General features: G+C 37.4%; 1 protein-coding gene across 1 annotated transcript in view; it reads left to right on the top strand.

The window, feature by feature from the left end:
* The first annotated feature begins 1,394 nt into the window (after positions 1-1,394).
* The window catches only part of Uaca (uveal autoantigen with coiled-coil domains and ankyrin repeats), a 103,513-nt gene continuing 80,829 nt past the window's right edge, over positions 1,395-24,078 (top strand). Inside the window, exon 1 of the mRNA XM_046426545.2 lies at positions 1,395-1,552. Within this exon, the coding sequence (XP_046282501.1) occupies positions 1,472-1,552 (81 nt within the window). The 5' untranslated portion in view covers positions 1,395-1,471. The remainder of the gene's footprint in view (positions 1,553-24,078) is intronic.

Below are 24,078 nucleotides of genomic sequence, written 5' to 3' on the forward strand. Positions count from 1 at the left end.
CCAGTACTTGTTATTTACTTTTTAAAAGGAGTCTTTGAATGCTGTCTCTCTAAGAGAGTTCTGGAAACTTTCTTGAAATATTTGAATAAAACCTTGAGTTGCTATAAGGAAACTAAAAAAAAGCAATTGCCCTGTTAGAAGACAAAAAGAGTCCTTTGTTAGAACCATGGACAACCTGTTTGTCTTTTGAAATGGTTGCTTGCTAGAATAAACATTTTACTGGGAAAAAACTGACACCAAAGATTTTTGAAACTATCGCATTGACAGCAAATTATTGGGTATTGCTCACCAGACGATTTCTTCACCCTTTCCTTAAATAATTTTCATTAATCCATATTTCTGCTCTTTCATTTTTATACGTGTGTGTGTGTGTGTGTGTGGGTGTGTGTGTATGTGTGTATGTATTACTGGAGACTGAACCAGGGGGTGCTTTACCACCTAGCTACATCCCCTGACCTTTTCTTTATTTTTTATTGTGTATCTGGAGATCTCATTAAATTGCTGAGGCTGGGCTCAAGCTTGCATTTCTCCTGTATCAGCCTCCGAGAGTCATTTCTACACTTTAATCTGTAATGTGTTTCTATAGGAAACACATTATGACTTAGTTGTTTTTTTTTTTTTTTTTTTTTTTGACAACATCACTTTGGCCATGTGGGCAAATTTTGTTTATTGAGAGCACCTCTCCCCTTCATTCCATCTCTTTCCCTCCAAAGCAGTGGGTTCTTCACTCAACAAATAACACCTAACATGTACTTTGATTTACAATAACGTATGTTAAAGTCTGTTAACTGTATGTCCTTCTGTACTATCAACAACCTATTTCTTAGAGGTTACCGTTCTGGAGTTTTTGGTACGAGTGGTTGTGGAATTTGTGAGATTTGTGTCGTAAAACATCAGGCGGAAGAGAAATTGCTCTCGAAATCTGGTCTTTGTACAGGTAACCCAGAGTAATTTCTGGGACACAACGGAAGAGAACTTTACTCTGGAAAGAGCACGTGGTTGGAAAGAAGAGGGAGTCCGGGAAGACTAGAGCTGGCTTAGCGGGACCCTAAGCATGCTCTGGACCTTAGGCTCCACCGCCCGAGTGGGCGGACGCCAGAAGTATGGAGCCTGGAGCCTTTCTACGACCTAGCCGCACACCTACGCCACTCGAAGTTCCCTAACTTTTCCTCCAGCAAGCGAGAGGAAGGGTGTTATTAAGTTTAAAAGGGAAGTCCCTCCCTCTTCCCGGATTCCGATTGGTTGGGGCCGACCCCACCCCCGCCATGCGGTCAGCCGATTGGCTGAGGGAGGGGAGAGCCTCAGGCCGGGAGCAGGCGGCCGCCCCAGGTGGCAGATGGGGCGGGGACAGCCCGCACCGCCCCCGAAGTTTCCTCCTCCCCGTCTCGCTCTCGCAACTCTCAAGCTTGAAGGTTCGCGCGCGGGCCAGGCGCGCCGCGCCTGCCGGGAGCCGGTCTGCCAAGAGTTGGCCATGAAGAGCCTCAAGTCCCGCCTGAGGAGGCAGGACGCGCCCGGCCCCGCGTCGTCAGGCGCCACTGCCGCCGCCAGCGCGGTGAGTCCCGCGGTCCGCGCGCGTTCTGGGCTTCCCTGAGCTCGACTCCCGCAAGCCCTGCGCCGCCCTTCCCCGCGGGCCCTCAGTCCGGCTCTAGGGCCCGGCGACCCTCCTTCAGGCTCGGAGACCCCGCGGACCCTCCCCGCCGCGGCAGCAGCTCCTCGGGGGTCCCTGCCCCGCCCCTCGTCGCTGCGTCTCGGAGCTTCTGGAGAAGCCCGGGGGCTGCGGGTTTGTAGTCCCCTACTAAAGCTGGCGTTTGCGGAGTGTCTCCGCGCGCAGCCCCTCCCCTTTCTCGGCGCTGGCTCCCCGCCCGCAGTCCTCCGCGGGGGCGAGGCGGTCTCAAGGCGTCCCCTGCCCGGGGTTCCCCTGCCCAGGTGGGCAGGCCGCGCCCCCGGCGCCGCCTCGCGCGGACTCCGAACCGGTCTCTGGGCTGTGACTGCGAGCCTGAGTCCTGCCGGGCTGCGTGGACGTCGTGGGTCTTCCGCTGTCGCTGTCACTGGGAAAATCTGATTTTGAGAGAGGCCGAGAGAATGGGCATCGTTGTGAAGACAAATCCTCACTTAGGTGTTGACCCAGTAGGTCGGGAAGTCAGGAAGCGGGTTGCCCTGTTGGCCATGTCAGCTGTGGAGCAGATCCGTAAAGGACACCCACTGGGCTCTGATTTGCAGCCCGCCTCTGTGTGCAGGCTAAGAAGGAGAATAGTCAGGGCCTCTGTTTAGTTGGCAAGAGAACAGGGATCTTGGGAAACAGCCTGACCGCAGATGTTGGGATTTAGATAATTTGGCAGGTTAGAAGAATGGCAATATCATCACAATTCTGTGTTATTAAAATAAATGCTATTTAAAAAGCGTTGAAGAATCAAATACTGAGGAAATTTATGCTGAAACAGCCCAGTTACATAGTGGGAGTAATTGAAAAGGATCTTTATAGTTTTATGTAGATTTTACCAAAGGATTATATGCTTTTTATGAAAATACGAATTAGACTTTATACAGATTTGTGCCTTTGTTTCCACCCATTTCCAGGATTATTTTACTAGGTCATAAGGAAAGTGTGGAGGGACTAGAATTTTTAATTAAAAATTTAAAAAATAAAAAGAATAGATTCAGATAATATGATATTTGGTGGTGTTAGTAAAGCTTGAAAATGTTTCATAAGCTCAGGAAAAAGACTCCTTTGATTTCACTTAAAATAATAATTGGCAAAAATATGTAGTAATATTGGAGATCATTATAGCCAAGTTAAAGATTGAACTTCTTTGTGATACAGGTTGTGTTTTCAGCTTTATGGAAGATATGCTGTTCTATATCTATTTAGCTACATCTCCCACAGTTTTGTTTGTTTTTACACTAAGGATTTACATAGCACTTGAAAACTTATATACCTTAATTTTATCCTGTTTTCTCCTCTAGAAAAGTAGAGAGTATTTGATTGTTATTGGTATATTCCATATCTCAATTTTCATTTTATACATTTGGAAGCTTATGTCTTTAGTGCTCATTAAATTCAGCATTCTGTTACTTTTCATAAAATAATGGAATGAAGACGAAATACATGGAGCAGGGCATGATGGTGCATGCCTGTAATCCCAGCGGCTTGGGAGGCTGAGACAGGAGAATCGCGGGTTCAGTGTCAGCCTCAGGAAAAAGTAAGGCTCTAAGTAACTCAGTGAGACCCTGTCTTTAAATAAAATACAAATAGGACTGGGAATGTGGCTCAATGGCTGAATGCCCCTGAGTTCAATCCCCAGTACAAAAAAAAAAAGCAAACGTCTTCTCAGTTTGATACATATTAGAGTAAGTTTTGTAAGATTTTTAAATGAAAGTGAGTGTGGTAACTAATAAAGCCAAACCAAGCTAGAATAAAATATAGAGGAGAAATCGATTCCTTCTGCTTTTCAGTCTATATATTACATCATAACTCCTGATTTGGTCACATATGTATTTATTGTTATGATTGGGCAGGCCTCTCCCTCCCTCCTTCCCAGCCCCACCTTGACTTTAGACATTTTTGAATAGATAATATAGGAACTGGTTTGACTTGCAAGGAACAACAACAACAACAACAAATATTTGCAACAGAATGTCCGCCTTTCATCCCTGTCCTTTATCCACCTGGCCCCACCCACCTCAGAGGCTACTGTTGTTATTAGTTGCCTGCATGTTCCTTCAGAGAGAGCTTGGTATATATAAACAAATATGAATATAAATATTCATCCTTCATAGAAATAGTAACTCACCTTTCTTGCTGTTCCATATCCTGTGTTGTTGTGTTAATGGTGAATTTGGTCCAGAGCTTCCCATTCCTGGAAGTGGAATTGCTAGGTTAGAGGATAGGTACATTCTTTGTACCTTAAAAGATGTTGTCAAATTTCCTTTTATGTATCATGAAACCAATGTGTGGGGAAAAAATATTTTTGAACTTTTATTAAAAGTCTTCAAATTTTTTGATCTTTGCTAGTCTGACAGATAAAATATGACAGGGGTACTTTAGATTTGCATTATTTCCCTTATGATTGAAGTGGAACATCTTTTCAAATTTTTACAAGCCGTTTGCATCTTCTTTTTCTCATATTAAATTTTTTTAAATTCTTTTTAGTTATACATGACACTAGAATGTATTTTGACATATCATATAAACATAGAGCATAACTTCCCATTCTTGTGGTTGTACATGATGTGGAGTTTCACTGGTCATGCATTCACATATGAATATAGGAAAGTTATGTCATATTCTATTGTCTTTCCATCTCCCTTCCCTTCATTCCCCTTTGTCTAATCCAATGAACTTCTATTCTCCCTCCCCCACTTATTGTGTGTTAGCATCCGGATATCAGAACATTCCACCTTTGGTTATTTTGGGATTGGCTTATTTCACTTCACATGATAGTCTCCATTTCCATCTCCAGTTCCATCCATTTACTGGCAAATGCCATAATTTCATTCTTCTTTATGGCTGAGTAATTTCCATTGTTTATCCATTCATCTGTTGAAGGGTACCTAGGTTGGTTCCATAGCTTAGCTATTGTGAATTGAGCTGCTGTAAACATTGATGTGGCTGCTATCCAATGCTGTTTTTAAGTCCTCTGGTATATGCTAAGGGGTGGGATAACTGGGTCAAATGGTGGTTCCATTCCAAGTTTTCTGAGGAATCTCCATATTGCTTTCCAGAGTGGTTGCACCAATTTGCAGTTCCACTAGAAGTGTATGAGTGTACTTTTCCCCCCTCATCCTTGTCAACACTTATTGTTACTTGGATTCTTCATTTACCGTTCTGACTGGAGTAAGATGGAATCTCAGTGTAGTTTTGATTTGTATTTCTCTAATTGCTAGAGATGTTCAACATTTTTTTATATATTTGTTGACCAGTTGTATTTCTTCTTCTGTGAAGTATTTCTTCAGTTGCTTTGCATCTTCTTTTCTGTGAACAGTTTATCCTTCCCATTTTTCTATTGCATTGTTGATTTTTTATTAATTTATATGTACTTTATGGCATGAAAATTAGCCCTTTTAATATGAATAGCTAATATTAATTTATTGGTAATTTGTCATGATATTTTTATGGTGGCATTTGCTGGGCAGAAAGTACTTGTTTTTATACTATCGGAATTCTTAACCTTTTATTTTGTGACTTTTAGATTTAGATTTATGTTACATTTTGGCCTTTTCACTCTGCAATATTAAACAACAGCAGAAATTCCCCAAGTTTCTTCTGTTTGCTTTGTTGCATTTTTTGGATACACACAGAATTTATTCTGTTGTAAGAAGGTATACATCTTGCTTTCTTTTTTCTCCCTCCTTTCCCCTATTTGAATCCCTTAATTTGAATTTAACATTTTTTTTTTAATTATCATGGAAATAATTACAATTTGAGCTACTTTGATTTGAGAGAAATTTTAAAATTGTTTATATCATGGTTTTCTTTGTGTATTTATTTAAGCTTATATCTGAAGAGGAGACATGAGCAATAGACTGAAGTATGTTAGGTATGTAAACATTTTATGACATAGTATGTATGTAAAATATAACATCTTAGCTTAACATACTAAATTATAATTATACACAGATGATGTGCAGAAAAAAAGTAATTTTAAATGATCAGACTAGTACCATTGTTATAAATATGCTAGTGAGTTTAAAGCCCAGCTAAATGGGGACAGGTTTATATATCCATAGATAAACAGTTCACAATTATCAATTCAGAGTAAAATACATTTGATGATTAGTACTTTACAAGTCAAATCTGGAGATAGCTGCATTTATTAATCATAAACTAGAATATTTCTGTTGCTACACTTATTTTTAATTATGAAATCTGACCTTTAGTAATAAAATTAAGAACCAGTAGAGGCTGCATGCTAGAGACAAATATTGTAAGCAGATACTTTGGGAGGGGCAGTTCCACTTTAAATTGTAGCTATGTTCAACATTTGTAGCAAAGTCTTGATTGTAAAAGTTTTCTGACCTGGGAGGTCCTGCAGTGATTACTTTTGCTTCCCTTTCATTTTTGGATATTGGGATTGAATTCAGGGGTGCTTTATCAGTGAGTGGTTATGCACTTTCCAGTTCTTTCTTTCTTTCTTTCTTTTTTTTTTAATTTTGAAACAGGGTCTCACTAAGTTCCTGAGGCTGGTCTCAAGCTTGCAACCCTCCTTTCTCAGCCTCCCAAGTTGCTGGAATTAAAGGCATGTCCCACAGTGCCAGATTCTAATTTTGTTCTGAAAGCATCTTGCTAATGCCTCAGCACCCTGAAGAAACATTGTGATTTCTAAAGGAATTTGGTTACAAAATAGCAACTAAAATTTTTTCAAAAAACTTCTTTTGGTTCCTACTAAGGATATTAGTTTGAGATGTTTAGAAAGCATAAAGAGTTAAACATGATTTTGTTTTAGTTTGGATTTTAGTTTTGGTTTTATGTTTTCCACTCAGGGATTTGGGTGTGTTTGAAAACATGTTAATATTACCACAATGACTTCTGGGTAATGTGAATAATTAAGATCGCAAATCGTTATGTTCATTCTAAACTCATGATACTTAATTGAGCACTATTCACTCATTATCATTAAAGATTACAACCTTTAATTAAAAATGCATATCTTAATTAAAGCTTTATTTAGACAACTTCCTATTCTTATTCTTGCATTGTATTTCCTGTGATTCTTGAAGGATGAAGATTATAGTTAAGAAGATTTTTTTGTTTGTTTTGTTTTTCACACTTTTCCATTTCAACCCCAACATAAGCAGCAGGTTTACCCAGATTATCATGTGTATTTGAATTATGAAATTTGTATCTGAATACCAAAACAGTTGCTTTTGTAGGTCTTCTGGTACATGAGTCTAAAAACTTAAGTGATGAGTAGTTTAGGATTTTAATTACTTATATTAATAAGGATGAAGTAATTTGTATGTCTTTATTGTGCATCATACATATTGTTCAAATTTAAACTTAGTTTAGAAATTGGACTTTGCTCAGCAGTTACTTAGCTTGGAAAATATTTATGGAATATTAAGTTAGTCTCAAGAATGGATTAATTGTTACATCCTCTTTGAAGAAATGGATGATTCCAAACTGGAAGCAGAAGTAGTACAAGATGAGCCTGGAATTCCTTGTCATGCTAGAATGCAGGGGGGGGCGGGGAATCAAAGATTAGAATTCTGATGCTAACTTGAAGAGGCCCCCACTTGGCCACAGATGGGACTTTTTGATCATTGATTAGGAAACAACTACAGTGGACTAAAATCTTTCAATCCATGAGTTCGTAGTGATGATTAAAAAATAAAAACAATTTGTCACTTTTAGAGTATGCTGGGGAACTGATGCATTCTTTTAAGCTCTGGAAAATAAAGGGATATAACAAAATATTTGTCATGATTTTCTGTTGTAAACTGTATCTCAGGGTAACTGAACTGTCAATAAGGGAAAGTTTCTCTTTATGAAAGGAATTTTATCCCAGCTAATAGATGAAGAAGGGGTGATAGAATTAACATATCACATATTCTTCAAGCTAGTAAGCAAGAATGCTAGCGTATTATGATTTTACATGTCCTAGTGAATTAATGGGTGTAGAGTTTAGACAGTGAACATTATCCCCTGGTAGATATTTTCTTCACCATTTATTAGTATCTTGCCCAGAAAATCATACCTGAATATGATAGCCCTTTACATATAACCACCATTTTATAGAAAATACAAAGGAAAGAGAAATGTGAGATGTAGTCAGGAAAATTCTGAGTGTGGGAAACTAAAGAACAGGTGACCTGGTGTCTTCAAAAATAAATTATAAGAAAAGAAAAAAGATGGAGAAGAAATCTAGAGATTACAAGATTTTAAGAGATTAAAAGACATATTGACAATTGCAATGATGGACTTTATTTAGACCCTGATTAAGTAGTTGTAGAAAGTGAAAACTTATAAGACAATTGAGGAAATGTAAACACTAACTGGATACTTCATGATATAGAATTGTTTAACAATTTAAATGTGACTATGGTAGTAATGTCATTATCTTTATAAAGAGTATCTTTCAAAGATATGTTTAGAAGTGCTTTTACAGATGAAATAATATGAAGTCTAGGATTTGCTTCAAAATACTCTGGTGGAGAGTAGATGGGGTGAGTAAGTAGGGTTATAGTTGAACTAAAATTGGTCAGTTGTAGCTGGGTGGTTTGTGATGCTATTGTATCTACTTTTGTATTACTGTTGAATTCAGCATATTTCCTAAAATTTTTATAATAAGAAAGATCTAGTCTCAGCCTTCAAGGATTTTAAGAGACAATTAAACAATAACAGTAATACAGTATCAGAGCCATAATAGAGGTCTGTATATATTGCTATGGGAGTGCAGATGTATAGAGTAGGGACAGGGGAAAGGCTGGCAAGTGAAGCTTCCGCCAGGGCCAGAAAGACAACTTGAATGACTTTGTAGGCAAAAGAAGAGCAAGTATTGTGGTGTGGAACTGTGAAATTATTTAGCCTGCTGAGGGTGCATCAGGTTAGGAAACTAAACTAATCACCTTGTAAGAATTTCAGTGAAAGGGGTTAGAAGGCAACAGATTGGGGGTTGTAGTTAGGGAAGGTTCCCCCCCCCTTTTTTTTTATTAACTTGAATTAAAATTTTAAAATACTTGATGTTTATGCCATGTTTAGAGAGACTGTAGTGGAGTCATTAAAGTTTCACCTTCAGAAGTTTTCATAATAGTGATTTAACAAGTTTACCCTTTCTCTTCTGCCATCATCCCTAGATTTAGCTAATAGCCGACAAAATTTTGTTGTCATCAGCTATGTTTAATTGGGTCCTTGGTAGAAAAATCTAGGTCCAAAGTACTAGATTTGAACCTTATAACTCATGTATTCTGTTTGTATTCATCTCTATAATATGGAACCATTCACTATCCTATTATTACAGTTAGGCAAATATTTATTCTGCCACCTAAAGGATATATCAGATGGTCAAAATTTTCACCTGTATGAGCTCATTTATTCAAGAGAAAACAAAGTGATTTATGTAAGGAATTTCCCTAAAAACAGAGGACTGAAATGCACTTTCTAAAATTAGAAAAGTGGGATAGTATATTTATATCACCTTATATCTCTAAAAAATAAAATTATTAAACATTTTATATAGCTTTAATATACTTAGAATATATATATATATGGCTTAAAAGTACAACCCAGAAAACAAATGGAATTGTTTGTAATCACACAAAAAAGTTTTGCCTGTTGGACTTGTTTTGTTCTCAGAAATCCTAAATGTTAATATTATTTTCAAATGATAACCTCTCTAAAATGATGGGCAGAAGAGGAAATGATGTGGTTGAGTGACTAAAGGATCTAGCAAAGGGTGGGAATGGGATAAATTGTAATTGTTTAATTGAATCAGACCTGGCAAGTCTTTTTAATAAAGAGTAGGTATATGACAACCAGTTAGGATAAAAGGCTGCTATTGTTTTAAAGCCTTTGGAGGCCAGTTGTGTATCTCAGTGGTAGAGCACTTGCCTAGCATGTATGATGCCCTGGGTTCCATCCTCTGTTCTTAAAAACAAAACGAAAAACAAAATACCCACCTCATATAAATCACTGTAGAAAATAGAGTTGAGACCAAACAAGTTACCCATAGAGCTATTTACTGTGCCATAACCACTGGTTGTGCTTGTTTTAAAATTCCGTCCTGCCTCTTTGTTATTTAGTTAGTATTTAATTATCTTAACACTACAGTAGTGATATAGGAACAATTTTAAATAATATTTTATGGTAACAAATTTGTATTTGAAAGTTATAAGCAATATGAAATTATTTGAGCAGATACAAATGATTATGTAGCTTTAATATATTTAGAAAATGTATATATTTTGGGGGGGCTTAAAAAAGTACAGCACAAAAACACAAATGGAATTGTTTGTAATCACACAAAAAAGTTTTATCTGTTGGATTTGTTTTGTTCTCAGGAAATGCTAGTGAATTACTTAAATTGTTCATGAGAAATAAAAGTGCCCTAGCCAACATGTTTTGAGCATGTGTGTCCGAGCTTCCTTCTAAGTGATTTACATTAACTTAGTCCTCACAGCAATAATAAGAAGTGGGCACTTTGCCATCATTTCAGATAGAAGTTAAATAATTTACCTGCCATGGCTGGTAAGTGGGAAGCTAGGTAGCCTGGTTCTGGAATCCAAGTCCTTACCATTCTGAACTGGTATAATTTCAAATTTAAAACTATGGAATTTGTATCTTAAGCCATATAAAAAATGGGTGGGGTGTTTAACAGGAAAGCAGGTCTTCAATGGGAAGTTTCAACATCAATTTATACTTCCTCCAGTGGTGTATGAAATTGTTAGATTCCCTGTATCCTTTCAGTAATGGATAGAATGAATGTAAGCAAATATTTGTCAACTTGATAGGAAAAAAAGAATTGTTGCTTTAATTTGTGTTTTTGTGTTCTAGGGAGTTTGAACATATTTTCATGTTAGTGACTGCTTTCATTTCTTGTTTTAGAAATTGTTAGTTCATGTTCTTTTACCATTTTTTAAACTGATGTCTTATTCATATTGATCTGGAAGAGCTTTATATCTGTATCTTTGTTGCTTGGTCAGTCATAGCTTTGAGAGTAGCCTGTATCTCAGTATAGTGAGTTTCTGTCATTTTCCCCTGTATTTCAAAGTTTTTTTTAAAAGTATTTAATTTTGTGATAATTGCTACATTAAGGTTCTTGGCTATTTTATATTCACTGTAAAAGGGTCTAGTTTGTCACATTATGACTTTTTACTTGAATTCTACATTGTTCTATATTAATACTGTTACATACCCCCTTCTTTTTTTTTTTTTTTTTTTCCGGATCTTTTGTACATTATCCTCTCATGCTTGATTTTAGCATCAGATTTTTATAAGGATGTATATATAGGTAAAGGAAGTCCTGAGGATCCAGTAGAACTGAAAACTGGCTTAATCTGGAGGGTTGTGTGTATGTATGTCTAAAAGGGTGTGTGTTTTTTAAAGAGATGACATTTTTAATATCGGCTTTATTGCTAAGTTGTCAAGGTTTGACATTAACTCTGTAGTAAGGTTTTCCCTTACAGATGTACAAATAATTATTTTTATTTTTACTGAATCTTGGTAAAAATTTTCTTCTTTCTACATTGTGGCATTTTCTTAGAGAGAGAGAGTGGCAGAGAATGTGTGAGAGAGCATGCACATGTGCACACTTAGACGTCATTGCTTTTGGTTTTGTTTTTGTTTTCCTGTGGGCTCTAGCGGTCAAACCCAGGGTCTTGTTCTTCCTGGACAAGTGCTCTACTGCTGAGCTATACCCTTACCCCTGCTTCATGTCACTCCAGGTGAACTGGACTGCACGAAATAATCACACAGACAGAGAAATACTTTTTTCTTTGGGTCCTGTGCCAGTTTCTCTGATCTTAGGGGTCCATGGAAAGAGAGAGAGCATGGGGCATGTGCTGAACCCTTTTATTGGGGATAAGACATCAAATGAGGCAAGGGGTCAGGTGTCAGGGGGTTGGGTCTAGCTTCCTGATGTCTGTTGTCGCAGATGGACTGACATCTAGAAAGGCCATGCCTAACTCTTGAGATGTGTGGGGGTCAAAGGCAGAGCAAGTGGAAAGACCAGAGCGAGTCCCACCCAAACAGAGGGGCAAGACAGGTCAGTCCACTGTGTGCACTCAATGCCCCTAGTTCACACACAGCCCATGGCTGGCTTGCCACAGCTCCACATTTCCATGGCTCAGGGCTAAGGGGTGCTCGGTTCCTATGGGGCAGCTCCCAACATTCTCTAAACTAGAATTAAATCTGTAGGGGGTTTACCCTGTGCAGAGGTTGGGGCACTTCAGTGAGGAAGCCTTGTGGGTGTGGTTCTAGTGAAGCAGGCACATGACCTTTTTTGGCATGGGCAAGAGGAACAGTCAAATGCTTGCTGATTTACATGTGAGAAGTCTTTTAATTGAGAGATCTTTTTAAGGATCATTTCTCTTTTTTGATGGATAGATTTTTAAAATTAACATTATATATCTTTAAAAATCACTGTATGGAATATAAACAGCAATCATGACTATGGATAAGTAAGTAAATGAAATGCCTTGTCAGCCTTATAAAAGGTAATGGTGGGCCAAAGAATGACCCTAAATGGCTCTTGAAACTGTAGTGGGACAAATATAAAAGGGTAGGGTAACATGTTGATGCTACTTGGTTAAACTGTGTAGCCCAGGTAGCCTGGGTTTGAGTGTTGCCACTCCTGGTAATCAGTTTTGTGACCTTAGGCAAGAACTCAAATATGTTTGTTTGCCTCATTTGGAAGATGCGGTTAATAATTGTATTTTGTAGAGTAGCTGTGAGACATAATCGGGGCTTACTTGTTAGCATAGTGCCTGAAGTTGTCTCAGTAAAGATTACTTCTTAATTACTAACTGAAACATCTCACTGGAGGTCACTCCATTGTTGACTGCTTATGGGTGAAGTATGGATTTCCTGATCTTCTCCAACAAAGACAGACTTCTGTAAGGTGTTCATGTAACCTAGATCTTCCAAAGGTCATCCGCTTCAGCTTCTTGCCCTGAGGGAGATAATTGGCATCTCTATTTTTCAATTATGGAAAATAAATATTTCTCAAGGGCTGTCCTAGGCTGAACACTGGGAGATGAGAAGACAAAACAAAAGGCTTATTCACAGTTTTCTGGCAGCATAATGTAAAGCCTTGAGTGCTGTGATAATGTACAAGGTACTTGATCCATCCAGTGTGGAGCTGAGAAGTGAGCCAGGTTGATTTTTCAAGGTAAACTGCTGTTGTTTTTCTTTTCGCAATTGAGGTGAGATTCATAACATAAAATTAATCCTGTAAGTGAAAATTCAGTGGCATCTTGTGTATCTACAGTATTGTGTAAATACTGTATTATGTAGTACCAAACATTTCCATCACCTCAGAAGGAAACTGTGGACCCATTAAGTAGTTGCTTTCCACCTACCTTTCCCTATCCCATGGCAATCAACAGTTTGTAGAGTGAGCCTCTTAGTCGGAGGCTTCTAGGATGTGACAGAAGTAATCCAGGAAAGGATAGAATTCCTATCAGAGGGAAGAACAGACATAGAAGAGAAATATGATGTTGGGGGAAGGGAGCAGTTAGATTGTCAGCTCAGCTTTCCTGGATCCTAGGATGATATCAGTGGGCTTGGGTGGAAAATAGGCAGAGGGGAAGTTGGAATGGTTTTAAATATACCATCTGTAAGTGTTTGTACTTTGTCCTGTGGACCCAGAGGTGACAATCACATGATCAAGTGTGTTTCTAATGAATTATTAGTAGTAGTTCTGTTCAGAAGAGATTGGAGGAGATGGAACTTGGAGTAGTACATCAGTTATGAAACTGCCTCAGTGGCATAGGCAAGAATTAGTGAGGGCCTGAATCCTTTAGTGCTGGAAGTAAATGGAGAGAAGGGTACCAGAGATCCAAAGTTCTAACTCACTAGTCACACAGCAAACAGATTCTCAAGTCCCTGCCTACTTGTCCTGTGTGATTCCCACTGAGTCCCCTGGGTATCTGATTGGATGTAATTATGTTCTGATGGGGTGAGAGGACACTGCCTACAGCTTTCTATATATTAACAATGTTTTTTAAAAAGCACACTTACTTATAATTAGTTTGGAAGAATGGCTCAATGTTCTGATGATGTTTGGAAAATACCTTAGTTTAACATTATGAAGATAATTTTTAGAAGGTAATTTGTTTTCTTTGACTTTTTAATAGAAAAAGAATAGTAGTACCATGATCTAGGATCTTCCTGCCTACTACTTAGACCCAAACGTTAATATATTGCTGCATTTGCTCTATTTGTATATGTGTATATCAAATTTTATGTACATAGTACACTCATTTTTCACTGAATGGTTTGAAGGGAAATCATAGTATTTTATTTCACCGTTAAATACCGTAGTATGCATCACTTAAGAATAATAATCTTCTTAAATATCTTTAATATAATGCTGATATTTGAAATTGGACCTTTTATTTAAAGGCGAGGAAACTCAACAATATGAAAAAGTTGTGTTTTCCAATTTCTCAGGCCCCTTTACCTTGCATTGTACATGGTAACACCAACTTTCAAACTTTAGTAATAATATTAGTTCCTTATTTTTATGATTTTTGTCACATCCATGAAACATTTATAATAATTGCTAATGTGCTTTTAAGTTGATTTATTTAAAAAAAATATAATACCAATATATTTATTTAGAGAGGAAACTGTGCCAGATGCTGAGTAAAGGGGTTACTGGCAGTCCTCTGCACTGCAGAGAATCTCTCTGATTAGCATCTGGGGAAGGAGCATTAGTAAGGGTAGTGGCAGGTGGGAAGAGAGTGTTGATGCAGCTGCATATGAGTACTTGCGTTGTACTGGTCTTGTCACTAGGTTGAAGCAGGGACCATAGCTCTGGAACAGGCTTTTTGCTTTTATTACTGACTTCATGCCTCTGCAGTTATCCTTGCAGCAGGCTTATACTGAGTGATGTGGCATCTTAGGAGGAAATTCTAGAAGACTGTTACCACAGTTGCCTTTGTGCCAGAGAGTTGCCTGCATAGTATTGTATAGACCACACTTAGATGCTCAGTTCTACATTCTGCTACTAAGTGAATATTTTCCTATTTGTAGACTGACTGATTTTTTTAAAAAAATTTTCTTTATAGCTAAGAATTATAATTTATCGAAAATTTTTTGAAATAATTATTATTTAGTATTTAAATTATATTTGAACACATTTTTAAAAACACATGTTCTTTATGCGAGGCACTGTGTTGCCTGAGGAACAAAACAAAAAATTCATTGTATGTCCATGAGTATTTGAAATTTATTGTTCTTTGAATTTTTTAAATTTAAAATAAATCACCTAAATTTATGTTTAAGAATATAATGTAATTTCTGAATAGGGTATAGCTTATTGAATTATTCAAAATAGCTCATGGTTGTCTAGAGTGGATTATTAGTGTGTCCATTGTTTTGACTGCTAAATAATTCTTCTAGTTTAGAATATTAGGATAATAGCTATTTATTTTCTCAAATTAGTTTTATTAGGATCTTAAAAAATAAATGTTTTCTTTAACATGTTTATTCAGTTATTTTGCTTTTCCCTCTGAATATAAAGAAATTTGATGCAATGCTAAAAACATCTTCTTTCATTTTTAAGTATTAATACCACTAAAATAGAGACATTCTGTAGCAAAAAGATCAGGGATGATAGACAAAGTATCAAAAAAATCTTGATTCAGGTGCAGGTAGTGCTACTAAAAATGTCTGTGACTTGAGCAAAGCACTTTATCTCAGAAAGTTTTGAGTTATTTCTCTTGGGGACACTACTTACCTTTCTAACTTACCAGAAATTTTAGGTTCTAAAAAGAATGGAAATATTTTGGAAACTGTTGAACAGAAGGTATAGAAATTTAAGCAATGGTCATTATCTGTCAATTAAAACCATTACATTAATTTTTGTTGGCTATATACAGAATTGCTCTGGTCCAGTTCTGAAAATGAAATGTGTTGCTACATTTTTATGAGGTGAATAGTAAGATTTATTGCTTATAGTGGAATTAAAAGATTTGAATTCTAATTCAAACTGCTCATGTTGATTCCATGAGTGGTAAATATGAATACCGCTTTTGTTTTTGCACAATGCAGTTTTGAGTTGGTTAACTGAATAAAGCACAGTTGAGATGGAACAATCCTTGTAAATGTGACAAAATACACATTTTTTTCCCCAAGACATCTTCAGAGTACAGAAGTGAATGAGAACCCTAGACTTAGAGCATTTTGTAAGCCATGGAAAACATTACACTTGCATGTTTGATGAGAAGTTGAAGTATTCTGTGTTTGTTATAAGCTTTTCATTCCATGGCATCATTCACAGCTGTTAATAAGCTCTTTCTGCTAGTTGATACTGATAGAATCCTGGCTTATTTTGCTGGGGACATTTCTTTGGAATTCTGTTGAGAACACTGTATCTACATGTGTATTTGCTATTGTATAATTTATTACTATGAGATTAAAAAATTTCAGCAAAGTTGAGTTCCACTAATATTTAAGGCTTTATTTTTATTTATTTATTTTTGGATTTCACACTTTTGTTGCATATCCCTATTTTCTTCTGTCATTCTGGGAATCCAGCCCCTTGTGTACTGCTCTCCTTAGATCTAGGGTGAGCCTGGTTTATATTGATAGGTTTTTGTCCACTAGTGCCTAAGATTTAGAAATACTTCTCTGAAGCAAACCCACATAAATATGGTTATCTCATACCAGACAAAGATGCTAAAAACATACATTGGAGAAAAGACAACCTCTTCAACAAAAGGGTGCTGGGAAAACTGGAAATCCATGTGTAGCAAAATGAGATTAAATCTCTCTCTCTAACCCTACGCAAAGCTCAACTCAAACTGGATCAAAGACTTAGGCAGTAGAACAGAGACCCTGCGCCTAATACAAGAAAAAGTAGGCCCAAATATTCATCATGTGGGCCTGACTTCCTTAATAGACTCCAAAAGTGTAAGAAGTAAAATCAATAATCAATAATCAAAACTAAATCAAAAATCAAACTAAAAGCTCTGCAAAAAAAAAAATCGATAATGTGAAGAGAGAGCCTACAGAGCGGGAGAAAATCTTTACCACATGCACCTCAGATAGAGTGCTAATCTCCAGGGTATATAAAGAACTAAAAAAAAACTTAACGCCAACCCCCCAAACAACAACAACAAACAAACAAACAAACAAAAACCAAATAACCCAATCAGTATAAGGGCTAAGGAACTGAACAGACACTTCTCAGAAGAAGAAATACATCGATCAACAAATATACGAAAAAATGTTCAATATCAACATCTCTAGCAATTAGAGAAATGCAAATCAAAACTACTTTAAGGTTTCATCTCACTCCATTCAGAATGGCAATTATTAAGAAAACAAGCAATAATAAGTTTTGGTGAGGATGTGGGGAAAAAGGTACACTCATACATTGCTGGTGGGACTGCAAATTGGTGCAACCACTCTGGAAAGCAGTATGGAGATGCCTTAGAAAACTTGGACTGGAACCCCCATTTGACCCAGTTATCCCACTCCCGGCATATACCCAGGGGACTTAAAATCAGCATACTATAGTGATGAATCACATCAATTTTTTTGGGGGGGGGCGGGTATTAGGGATTGAACTTGGGCACTTGGCCACTGAACCACATCCCCAGCCTTATTTTGTATTTTATTTAGAGACAGGGTTTCACTGAGTTGCTTAGCACCTTGCTGTTGTTGAGGCTGGCTTTGAACTCATCATCCTCCTGTCTCATCCTCTGTGCCTGGCCACATCAATGTTTATAGCAGCTCAATTCACAATAGCTAAACTATGGAACCAAACTAGATACCTTTCAACAGATAAATGGATAAAGAAACTGTGGTATATATACATAATGGAATATTACTCAGCCTTAAACATGAATGAAATTATGGCATTTGCAGGTAAATGGTTGGAGCTGGATGCTGCAGTCTGGCTGGGCACAAAATCACGAGCCACTCAAGCAGGAACAAACTTTATTTTTTGAAACTGCCGCCAATGCCCCGTAAGCTCCCGCTCCTACCGCACTTCCCCAACCAATGGGAACTCTCCAGGAGTCCCCTAGCAGGTCGAGGTGAACAGCAGGAGTGCAATATCCATATGAATGCAAATCTTAACATAATCATATCATCTCAATGGCTTGCTGGCATCACCTTTCAACCAAAAATGCCATGCATCATATTACTTGGCTGTGGCTCTTAGCATCTCCCCCCTTCTGTTTAATTAAGCAACAAGCAATGTGGCTAGGGACCGTGCCTGTTAAATTTGTCCAATTCAACATATGGTTCTTACCCGTCATTGGATGAACTGACCTTTAGGCGTCAGCCTCCTGTCTTAGGTTGATACCACTGCAATTGGATCATACCCGTCATTGACTACCGGTCCAGCATATAGTCATACTTGTGGATAGGCCTATGCACCAGTGAGGGGGTGAGGTTCTTTTCCTCACCTCTGTTGGCCCCCCAAATTAGACCATCACTAGTAGAAGGGAGGAGGATACAGAAATGCCACGACACCAAGCCAATTGATGGCTCCTAGGAAAAATTGCATCACTGGTGACACATCAGCAAAGATACACCAGCACTACCATAATTCGCTGCATCAACAGATAGATCACAATGCATACAAGTGATACATATTCCAGGCAAGTTCTGTAAGCAGTTCAAAGCGGAGGAATCTATCAATATGTCCGTTTCCTCCCAAAATAAATTGACTCATTGATTGAGCATTACTTGTTGAGTTATTATTCATTGATGTATCAGTTTATACAGTTTGTTGTGATAATTATCGAAGAAGTTGTAGTTTGGTTTCATCTTTGTCTTCACCGGCACTGGGATGAAAATAGGAATTCTGACAATGATGTTAAAAAAAATATGTAACATTTCAACAGGTACTAAGAAAACAATTTTCAGAACAATTTACATTATCCTGAACAGAATTATTAAATATAATGAAAAGGAAAGGTGAAAGTAAACAAACAGATCTGTTAACCTGCTTATTTGTACACATATTAAAACAATCCTCAACAGCTGTTTACCCAATTTAAATTAAACCATTAAAATCACGTGAATAATAAAAAAAATTTGGATCCATTTATTCATGAGCGCTCCTCATATATGATATATGGACATATGCACATACAGACATACAACACAAAACAGAAGTGTGCACACGTAACATACAACACATAAGACAATAGTAAAGGCCTTGTGGCTTTACCTAGGTGAAATCTCCATTGCAATGTTTAAAAGCTCCACAGTCAAAAATAAAACTGATCAGAAAAACATTAACCTAGGTCTGTATGAGCTCAAAAATAAAATAGAACTTTATGATGTGGGAAAAAACAATAATAAAATAGATATTGAAAAAAGCATCCTGGTTAATCACTGTCGCAGATGTAAGAATAGCCAAGCTAGAGTTCTGGATATCAGCTGTTATGGATTTGAGTCAAATCATCTTCTTTTTGGTCTGTAGAAATTGTTTTGGTTAATCTCTCTGGAATCCAAATCGGCTGCTGTTCTCCCTGTGGAAACACATAAACAGAGCCCCGACACCAGACAATCACTGGGTCAGGACCTTTCCATTGTCCTGTTAGAATATCCTTCCAAAGTACCTTAGGCTTAAGTACATTTTTTGGATACAAATGTCTTTCCGAAGCACTAAGTTCCGCAGCACTAAGCCCTGATGAATCCAAATTTTAAAAGTTTAGAGTAAAAAGGGTTATTTTAAGTTTATCTTTGGGGGATATATATCCCTTTCCAATTGCCTTCTTTTGTTTTAGTAAGTACATTTTAATAGTTTGATGAGCTCTTTCAACTATGCCTTATCCCTGTGGATTGTATGGAATTCCTGTTATGTGAGTAATGCCAAATGATGAGCAAAATTGTTTAAAAGACGTAGAAGCATAACCAGGACCCTTATCTGTTTTTAACTGTTTTGGAACGCCCACAGTGGCAAAATTTTGTAAGCAATGAGCTATAATATCTTTAGTTTTTTCTCTGGCATGAAGGGAGCCCATCAAAAATCCGGAAGAAGTATCAACTGTAACCTGCAAATATTTTAATTTTCCAAATTCTGGCAAGTGTGTGACGTCCATCTGCCAAATATGGTTAGGTATCAGTCCTCTATGATTGACTCCAAGATTAACTTGTGGTAAAAATGTCACACAATTTTGACATTGTTTTATTATATGTCTGGCTTGTTCTTTAGTTATTTTAAAATGCTTTTGTAAAGTATTAGCATTGACATGGAACCTTTTATGAAAATTTATAGCTTCTTCTATTGTGGAGAAAATATGTATGTCATGTGTAGATTTATATGCTAATTCATTGCCCAAACTAAGGGCTCCAGGCAATCCTGTATGTGCCCTGATATGTCCTATAAAGAATGGATCTTTTCTGTCCCAGATTAGGCTTTGTATAGTGGAAAACAGAGAGAAAACAGTAGAAGAAGGGGAAATCCTACCAGCATCTTCAAGGGATACTATAGCATTAACTACATACTGACTATCAGAAAATAAATTAAATAAAGAATCTTTAAACATCATAAAACCTTGTAATACTGCATTAAGCTCTACCTTTTGAGCTGATTGTTTGGGTACTAAAAATGTAAAAGTTTGATCAGGGGTAACTACTGCTGCTATACCATTATTTGACCCATCAGTGAATATATTTGGAGCATTCATGATAGGGGTTTTTCTTGTCATTTTTGGAAAAACTACAGGATGCTTAGACCAAAAAGACAACAAAGGATTAGATGGTAAGTGATTATCAAATGAAACATTAGATTTACACATGATTATTGCCCAAGTATTTAACTCATTAGCTAACTCATCAATTTGATCCATAGTATATGGAGTAATAATTTTATTGGGAGAAATCCCAAACACTCCCTTTGCTGCTTTTATTCCTTTGAGTATTAATTGTCCTACAGGCTCAGGATATCTAGTAAGAATAGTGTTAGGAGAATAAGATAAATGTATCCACAATAATGGACCTTCTTGCCAAAATACTCCTGTAGGAATATTTTTTGTTGGTAGTACAATAAATAATAAAGGCAAACTTATATGAATTCTATCCAAATGCATATTTTCCATGTATGTTTCAATGATTTTTAATGCCTTTCTTGCTTTAGGCGTTAACATGCGGGGTGAATTTGGATCTGATGGACCTTTTAGGGTGTCAAATAAAGGTCCTAGCTCTCCTGTTGGTATGCCTAGATAAGGCCTTATCCAATTTATGTCTCCCAATAACTTTTGAAAGTCATTAAGTGATTTGAGTTGATCTACTTGTATTTGAATTTTTGGTGGACGGACCATGGTTGAGGATAATAGAACTCCTAAATAATTAATTGGAAGATTTAATTGTACTTTATCTGTTGCTATCTCTAGATTATAATTTTTTAATAAATTTGTAAGTGTGGCATAACATTCTAGCAATGTGTTTTTATCTTTATATGCCAATGACACATCATCCATATAGTGAAATATTTGTAGTTCAGGATTTTGATTTCTAAGTGGCTGGATTACTTTGTTAACATAAATTTGACACATAGTTGGACTATTAGCCATCCCTTGAGGGAGTACTTTCCATTCATATCTCTAATCAGGACCTTCATGATTTAGTGCAGGGATAGTAAATGCAAAATGTGGACTATCCTCAGGATGAATTGGAATTAAAAAAAACCAATCTTTAATATCTATAGCTCAAACATACCAGGTTTTTGGTAAAGCAGACAATTGGGGAATCCCTGATTGAGCAGGTCCCATAATAACCATCTCATTATTAATGGCTCTTAAATCTTGTAATAATCTCCATTTACCAGATTTCTTTTTAATGACAAAAATGGGAGTATTATGGTGAGATACAGAAGGTTGTATATGTCCCCCCGCTAATTGTTGTTTGACCAGGTCATGGGCTACTTGTATCTTTTCTTTAGTCAGGGGCCACTGAGGAACCCACACTGGTCTTTCTGATTTCCAAGTAATTTTGATTGTCTCAGTGGCCCTTTCTGAAAACCCAATCCATGTCTATTTATTTCTTGATCTATTTGAATTGGTGCTGTCATACCTTGTTCTTGTTCTCTTAATCTTTTTTCTTTCCTAAAGCCTTGTCTAGCCCTAGTAGTGGGCGTGTTAGGACTGATGTTATTTGTTAATGTCAAACCTAATTGATCTAGGACATCTCGTCCCCATAAATTTATAGGAAGATGATCCAATACATAGGGTTGTATAGTTCCTTCACATCCTTCAGGATCCTTCCAATCTAATACCATTGCACTTCTATGGGGATTAGTCTCCCCTCCTAGGCCTTGAAGCGTTTGAGTGGCTTGTTGTAATGGCTAATGTTTTGGCCATTCTTTTTTTTTTTTTTTAATTTTTTATTGTGGGTTGTTCAAAACATTACAAATTTCTTGACATATCATATTCCACACTTTGATTCTAGTGGGTTATGAACTCCCACCTTCACCCCATACACAGATTGCAGATTCACATCAGTTACACATCCATTGATTTACAAATTGCCATACTAGTGTCTGTTGTGCTCCGCTGCCTTTCCCATCATCCACCCTCCCCCCTCCCCACCTCTCCCCTCCCCTCCCCTCCTCTCTCTCTACCCCCTCCACTGTATAACCCTGAGGGTCTCCTTCCATTACCGTGCAATTTACCTTCTCTCTCCCTTTCCCTCCCACCTCTCATCCCTGTTAAATGTTAATCTTCTTCTCCTGTTCTTCGTCCCTACTCTGTTCTTAGTTACTTTCCTTATATCAAAGAAGACATTTGGCATTTGTTTTTTAGGGATTGGCTAGCTTCACTTAGCATAATCTGCTCTAATGCCATCCATTTCCCTGTAAATTCTATGATTTTGTCATTTTTTAATGCAGAGTAATACTCCATTGTGTATAAATGCCACATTTTTTTTATCCATTCGTCTATTGAAGGGCATCTAGGTTGGTTCCACAGTCTTGCTATTGTGAACTGTGCTGCTATGAACATCGATGTAGCAGTGTCCCTGTAGCATGCTCTTTTTAGGTCTTTAGGGAATAGACCAAGAAGGGGAATAGCTGGGTCAAATGGTGGCTCCATTCCCAGCTTTCCAAGAAATCTCCATACTGCTTTCCAAATTGGCTGCACCAATCTGCAGTCCCACCAGCAATGTACAAGTGTACCCTTTTCCCCACATCCTCGCCAGCACTTGTTGTTGTTTGACTTCCTAATGGCTGCCAATCTTACTGGAGTGAGATGGTATCTTAGGGTGGTTTTGATTTGCATTTCTCTGACAGCTAGAGATGTTGAGCATTTTTTCATGTACTTGTTGATTGACTGTATGTCCTCCTCTGTGAAGTGTCTGTTCAGGTCCTTGGCCCATTTGTTGATTGGGTTGTTTGTTCTCTTATTGTCTAATTTTTTGAGTTCTTTGTATACTCTGGATATTAGGGCTCTATCTGAAGTGTGAGGAGTAAAGATTTGTTCCCAGGATGTAGGCTCCCTATTTACCTCTCTTATTGTTTCTTTTGCTGAGAAAAAACTTCTTAGTTTGAGTAAGTCCCATTTGTTGATTCTAGTTATTAACTTTTGTGCTATGGGTGTCCTATTGAGGAATTTGGAGCCCGACCCCACCGACTGTAGATCGTAGCCAACTTTTTCTTCTATCAGACGGCGCGTCTCTGATTTGATATCAAGTTCCTTGATCCATTTTGAATTCACTTTTGTGCATGGCGAGAGAAAGGGATTCAGTTTCATTTTGTTGCATATGGATTTCCAGTTTTCCCAGCACCATTTGTTGAAGATGCTATCCTTCCTCCATTGCATGCTTTTAGCCCCTTTATCAAATATAAGATAGTTGTAGTTTTGTGGATTGGTTTCTGTGTCCTCTATTCTGTACCATTGGTCCACACGCCTGTTTTGGTACCAGTACCATGCTGTTTTTGTTACTATTGCTCTGTAGTATAGTTTGAAGTCTGGTATCGCTATACCGCCTGATTCACACTTCTTGCTTAGCATTGTTTTTGCTATTCTGGGTCTTTTATTTTTCCATATGAATTTCATGATTGCTTTCTCTATTTCTACAAGAAATGCCATTGGGATTTTGATTGGCATTGCATTAAACCTATAGAGAACTTTTGGTAATATCGCCATTTTGATGATGTTAGTTCTGCCTATCCATGAACAGGGTATATTTTTCCATCTTCTAAGATCTTCTTCTATTTCTCTCTTTAGGGTTCTGTAGTTTTCATTGTATAAGTCTTTCACCTCTTTTGTTAGGTTGATTCCCAAGTATTTTATTTTTTTTGAAGATATTTTGAATGGAGTGGTTGTCCTCATTTCCATTTCAGAGGATTTGTCGCTGATATACAGGAATGCCTTTGATTTATGCGTGTTGATTTTAAATCCTGCCACTTTGCTGAATTCATTTATTAGCTCTAATAGTTTCTTTGTAGATCCTTTTGG

The sequence above is a fragment of the Marmota monax genome, unplaced genomic scaffold (genome assembly GCF_021218885.2).
Source record: "Marmota monax isolate L192 unplaced genomic scaffold, Marmota_monax_Labrador192_F-V1.1 WCK01_AAM20220418_F8-fsc00078, whole genome shotgun sequence".
In the NCBI taxonomy this organism is placed as follows: domain Eukaryota; kingdom Metazoa; phylum Chordata; class Mammalia; order Rodentia; family Sciuridae; genus Marmota; species Marmota monax.